The 6085-nt window shown below is 49.0% G+C and overlaps 1 protein-coding gene and 1 pseudogene across 1 annotated transcript; both read right to left on the reverse strand.

The window, feature by feature from the left end:
- Positions 1-2134: 2134 nt before the first annotated feature.
- On the reverse strand, positions 2135-3236 carry LOC108158076 (granzyme C). Its single transcript, XM_017290225.2, has 3 exons — positions 2939-3236; positions 2591-2870; positions 2135-2524 (listed from the first exon to the last, which is right to left on the reverse strand). The coding sequence occupies exons 1-3, from the start codon at positions 3199-3201 to the stop codon at positions 2144-2146; spliced, it is 924 nt and encodes a 307-aa protein (XP_017145714.2). The 5' UTR covers positions 3202-3236; the 3' UTR covers positions 2135-2143.
- A 624-nt stretch (positions 3237-3860) lies between these two features.
- On the reverse strand, positions 3861-5245 carry LOC117192904 (annotated as a pseudogene).
- Positions 5246-6085: the final 840 nt, after the last annotated feature.

Here is a 6085-nt window from a genome sequence, read left to right on the forward strand (position 1 = left end):
GCCATTGTTATTGTGGCATGTTCTGCCATGGCTGGCTTGTTAGAAAGATTAGTTAAAACCGTTTTATGATAACACTCTAAGTATTATAATGCGAGGTGGCAGAGTTCAATGCATTGGGTCACATACACGCCACGTACACGTGCACCCTGCGGCTCCGAGTGGAGTTATTGGAGTGGCTTTGTTGTGGCAGCAACAGAGAGCCGGTGGAAAAGAGTTCCTCTTCTGCACTTTGGTGCAAAGCGATAGAAGTACAGTGGTTTTCATAGCTCTCTGGAATGGTTAAGGAACTGTGCAAAGTCGACTAATGGATTCGATGGAGCTGAAGCAACGAAAAGTGAGACAGCGTTCCCTGTACTATCCCAACCACATAGTAGGAGGACATAATGAAGTTAGCAATTTGCATCGCCTTTCACTCAGACCTAGTGCTCCAGTTTTAGCTAGTGCTTCAAATTCGATTAATTAACAAATTGCACGGTAAATAAACTTACGCACCTCGTTGGGCTCGTCCTAATTGATGGATTTCGAATCGAAGTGTCGTCCCTCTTGCTATCTCTGTTACACTTGAACTCACACTCACTCACACAGACACTGTGTCGCACTCTTTCTGCGGCTCTACCAGCTACGTGGCGGCATTACGAAGTCATGTTTTAATTTAAAGTAAGTTTGAATTCGATTTGATATGCAATTAATTTGATATGTGGCTCAGCGGGTTGTTTATTTGTACATTCCGTCACGGAAACCCTAAATGATGTGGAAATCGATTAGTTACTGAACAAACACTCGTCTTGTATGCAATTAATTTCATGCGTGAAATGCATTAACTTTTCTGTTTAGTTTTCATTCAAAAACACAACCAATGCGACAATTGGCACTCGATTATTTGTTTATTTTGGCAAAATATGTTATGCGCCGTGCCGATGCGGAGGTGAGGGTCCTGACCCAACGATTCTCCTCTTGACGGATGTAACCAATTGACCACAAAGCGTTACAAGCGCCGCCGGACGACTGAACGGTGAAAGGTGTTATGCCCCAATAATCGGCAAAAGAAAACTTAAAAATATTTCTCTGTTTTACTTTTTGCGGCGACCGAGCAACCGAGCAGCCGGCCATGTGTGGTGAATTTCTCAATCCAAAGAGAGCTTAACCTATGCTCGATATATCATATATGTCTGTATGGATCTTTAGTGAGTTCCCTAAATGTGAGTAATTTAATCGAGTAGACAGATGTTCTTAGCCTACTCTGGATTGCCCATAATGCCCAGTATACCTTTTATTCCACGATTAACGCAAGTATTTTTACAGGCAATTAAAGATTCTCCCCATTCTTAAGTCTACCATTCTTCCATCGCTTTTTTGAGGAGCGAACGTTTCTGAAATGGCATTAATAGTTGGGCGGGTCTCCTCGGCACTGCCCAATATAGCGGCGCATAAGTACTAGCGACCAATTTCGCAGGATTTTTTTATGTTGGCGGCAGGCGCCTTGAGCTTTGCATTAAGTAGACTTTGTTTTAAAGTTGAATGAGGAACTCCCAGCCCAAACCCAAGCCCAAGCAGAAGCCAGGCAACTTTTCGCCAGGGTCGAAGCAACGTGGAGCAAAGCAGATCTGAACTGTGCCCTCACGTTGCTGCCTCCAAGGCATCCTCCTCAACATATTGTCAGAGCTGACAGCGGGGTAGGAATGGGAATGGGGAATGGGGTCTGCAACGACAACGTCAACAGAGACGCGCCGCAGTGGATGCAATGCCTCTGTGGCAGCCCGGCAGCCTGTTCTGGCTGAAATTCAATTTGCTTTTGATTTATGCATTTTTCCTGAACCGAATTGCTCGGCAGCCCGAAGACGCTTTTAGACTTTAGCTCTGGAATTTTATCAAATGTAAATGATGACATCCCCAGTGCTGCTGGCCACTGCAACTGCACTGACTCGGTATAGGGGCTCCTTTAACTCCAGCACCTGGGATTGTGGCTGAACTGGACAGAATTCCCTTCTGGCCAAGTTCTTTGTGCTCATTTGGCGCCCGCTTCGAAGCGTTTTCATGGTAAAAGAAAGGGGGGAAAGAAGGAAACTCCGAGAGAGAGATGGAGAGATTAATGCTCCCGAATAACTTATACTTATGACAACGTACCTTCCGTGCAGATCAAGATTTAGATTCTATTTAATTGAATTATGAAGCTGAACAATTGGGAGAGTAGCAACAGGAAAAGCGTGTTAGTTGGAGAGAAGGGATCGGCTGCCTGCGCAGTCAGAGCGAGAACCGTCTTTTGGATCCACTTTTCGTGGTGCATATAATTTGTGAACTTCATGGCTTTGCCGCCCTCGCAGAGGTTGGAGCCGCCAATGATTCCAGCCAGCCAGTCCTCGCATATCAGGGGTCCGCCCATGTCGCCAGGACAGAACTCGCCGTCGGCATCGGGTTCAGCGCACAGATGCCCGGCTCTGTTGTACGACGGGATCTTTCCCTCGCAGAAACTGTGGTTGCGAATCAGGACATCCAGCGCGAGAATTTGATTCGAGTAGGGGCCGTGCTGGAAAAAAAATTGGTTCCAGAACTAGAGCTGTGGCTGTGGCTGAGGCTATGGCTGCGTACGTACCGGATACACCTGGCCCCAGCCCATGGTGATGCAGCGCTTGCCCGCGGTGGCGAAGCCGGAGCGGTGACGAGTCACCAGTGGCCGCACGTGGCGCATGTTGCTGGGGATGCGTTGACTGAGCTGCAGCACGGCCAGATCGTTCTCCTTGTAGCGCTTATACTCGGAATGCAACACCAGACGGTCCACGCGTCGGCACTCGGCGGCGTCGTAGAAGGCCAGGCGCAGTCTACTTCCGAACACAATCAGCAGGGCCCTCGGGTTCATGGGGGCCTTGAACCAGCTGTGTGTGACAGGAGCAGGAGCAGCAGTTACCTGGGATTCTCCGTGGGGACTTAAACATTCACTTACTCAGTGACGCAGTGGGCGGCTGTCAACACTGCCCGACTGCTGAGCAGGATGCCGCTGCAGAAGTGGTTGTCGCCCCTGAACTCGATGTAGTTGAGGGTTCGTATGGAGACGATGTGCCTCACCAGATACGAAGTGTCCGGTAGATGGCCGCCGGCGATTAGCATCTCAAAGGACCTGTCATGCAGATCGGCCACTACCCCGCGTCTAGCCTCAGCCACGGAGCTCCACAAGGAGACTCGCAAAATGAAAGCTACAAATAGCATATCTCGAAGAAAAAAAAACAATACATTGATTCATATGTCCTATTTAAAATTTCACCTCAAAGTGAACTCTTCTGACTCGAAAACTGATAAATCAGAATCAGTCAAGGGCCTCCGGAATGGCAAGAGAGGGATGATTTCTAGCGGCTGGCACTAGGTGTGTGTGGCAGTGGTGGAGGAGCAGCAGCCCACTCAAATTATATTCAAATTGCAGAGGATTCAAATTTAATGAAACACCATAAGCAGCCCCAGCCGCAGCCGCAGCAGCAGCCCCAGCAGAGGCACAGCCAAAGCCAGTATCCGAAACCATAAACCGGAAAACCGAACAACATGGGACAGGAACAATAACCGAAATTAAAGCCGCACTAATAAGCAGAGACAAAACCCGAAAGAGTAGCGAAAATGTGGCAACGGGTAGGGGACATGATGAAACGGTCCATGACCGCCGTGGCCACTGTATGTTGCATGTTGCCTGCATGCCAGATGCCAACGACAGTGTGTAAAGTGATTTTGGCCAAAGTTAAAGTGGTTTTCCAGCTTGCTGGCGGGCTGGCAGCCGCAGCTGCAGCCCATCCGGTTTGGGCAAAATGTGCCGGAGAGTCACGTTTCTGGCCAGTGAGAGCCTGTATTGGGTGAAACCAGTATGTTGTCTGGATGCAAATGATGTGATGTTTTCGAAAATGGAACTTATCCACACGGACACGATTTAACCGACCCGAGATTGGAAGTGCTGGTCTCCTTGACGGGCATGAAGCCCGAGTCGCCCATGCAGCGGAGCGATACGTAGCCCGATGGCCGCACAGTCAGCCAGGTGATAGAGCCGTGGTTGAGACTCAGCCGAGTCCAGGCCTGAGGCGGCAACTGAAGGGCACGCAGGATCACATACCGGATGACGTTGGCATGGCAAATGATCAGGAGGTACGTGTCACGCTCCTGGCCGGGCGGGGCACGGTAGAAGTAGTGCTTGAAGGCAGCCTCAATGCGTGGTCCATCCCGGCGAACAGCCTCCTGCTTCCGCGGGCTCCTCTTCGTTGGGGGTCTGCGAAATACGGCGCTCCCTCGCGCAGCTCGTCGCTAGTGACTACCTTGCAGGGATCTACGTCGAGCTCCTTCAGTATGATCGCCGATGTCTGCTGGGCCCGCGTCATGGTGGAGACCACCACCTGGTCCCAGGTGATGTTGAACTCCCGCAGACGCTTCCCCGTCCACTTCGCCTGCTCGCGCCCCAGGTCGGTGAGATGGTCGGGGCTGGTCGGCGCCTTTTCGTATTGTCCGTGCCTCACCAGGATGATATCTTAGAAGTTAAGATTCTCAGATGCAACGCAGACAATTATCGGCCAACAAGTGGGGTTCTTCAGGGGCTTTTGTCGCACTCTTTGCGAGCTATTTTAAAAGTTTATGCAGATCCTTTTATCCGCCAGCTCCCACTGCCGCTCCTGCTCAAGTCTTGATTAGTATTTGTTAGAGATGTGGACTCTTGAAAGGTTTTGGTTTTGCCAAGTTTTGTGTCAAAGTTATTTCACCCTTGGCAGTATACTCTGCAGCAACTTTCGAGCCGTGAAGGCAAACTTTTCGACCTCCACAATCAGCCGGAAAAGAGGCGCATAAGTCAGTCAGTCAGGTGATGTCTTTGGAAAGAGAAGTGCGAAGTAGTCGACTGGGTAGCCGGAGCAGAGCGCCTGGTCGAGTATCATTTTCCGCTGCACATCCCATGGATACCAAGAAAAAGGCAGCAGAGCCTATCGTAAACGGTCTCACTGGCTAAATAACTTTTGCCAAGTTTCTGCTTCATTTAATTTCAGAGTCCAGGGACACACCATCATCATGGTCATCATGATGAATGTCAGGAATTCCACAAGTGGCTGACCGTGGAGGGACGCCATTCTGTTGGCCGTCAGATTTGGCCTAATGAAGTTGACTGAAACTTTTGACAGAGTTGGGACCGGACCTCATCGATTGGTGACCGCATAAAATTGAAATTAAACAAGTTACCTGGACAGTTTAAGCCGGTGCACAGGGCCAGGCGAGGACATGTAATGACATCCATCCCCGTTGTAACTCTTCGGCGTTCCAATCCTTGGGCTTTTACAAGTTCTTTACCGTGTCGCCTTCACTCCCACTCCGACTCATAGGTACAGGTACAGACAGTCACATGCATCCCACCGTGTGGCCTTGTGGCAACTTTTCTTCGGGCCGTTAAAATAAGCCACTTGAGGTTACCATAAAACAGATCTCACATTGTGCGCTCGTTCTGTTCTGCTTCTGTCCTAGAAATGTGCGGCTTACTGGAGCAAGGTGCAGCCATAAATGTGTATGTGTGAATGGCAGTGGCAGTGGCAGCGGCTGCGGCACAGCCGGTGTGGCAGGTGTGGCAGTGTGTGCACGAGTCTCTGAATAGCAGGCAAGTCAATTTAAAGTTTTATTCATGTCCTGAGAGCTTCTTTGAGCATTGAGATATATGTCTACGGGGCAGGTTTAATTCCGAATTTAATTTGCAGACTCAAAGTTGTGGAAAAAGTGTGAATTGATTTCCCAGCGAGGATGTCAGGCTCCTGCCAAAGCCACTTTGACTAACTTTGACTGCGACAAACTATTTTAAGGATTCCATCAGAGAGCTCCGAATGTAAATGCTAACAGAATGATGGAGTTTTCTTTTGAGCTTAGTATTCATTTACATTATTCACACTTAATTACTCTTTTGACCATATCCGGATGTTTTTGCTTTTTAATTAACAAAAAATATTTCATTTCGGCCTTCTCCGGCCTGCCCCTCCCATTGGGCCTGCTCGGATTTCCAGCTCAATCTCTGTCCAGTCCCTGGAATCCATGTAGTTTATGTTTTCAATTTCACCAACATTAAACTGAAACGAGAAAAGCTATTAACTTA

Source organism: Drosophila miranda (genome assembly GCF_003369915.1).
Source record: "Drosophila miranda strain MSH22 chromosome Y unlocalized genomic scaffold, D.miranda_PacBio2.1 Contig_Y2_pilon, whole genome shotgun sequence".
NCBI classification, from domain to species: domain Eukaryota; kingdom Metazoa; phylum Arthropoda; class Insecta; order Diptera; family Drosophilidae; genus Drosophila; species Drosophila miranda.

What these genes read in the sequence shown, in the direction of transcription:
- LOC108158076 (XM_017290225.2), bottom strand. Translation starts at nt 3,201, where the DNA reads ATGCTATTTGTAGCTTTCATTTTGCGAGTCTCCTTGTGGAGCTCCGTG. An exon ending in GCCGCCCACTGCGTCACTGA is followed by an intron (nt 2,871 to 2,938) that starts GTAAGTGAATGT and finishes TGTCACACACAG; the next exon opens with CTGGTTCAAGGCCCCCATGA. An exon ending in GCTGGGGCCAGGTGTATCCG is followed by an intron (nt 2,525 to 2,590) that starts GTACGTACGCAG and finishes TTTTTTTTCCAG; the next exon opens with CACGGCCCCTACTCGAATCA.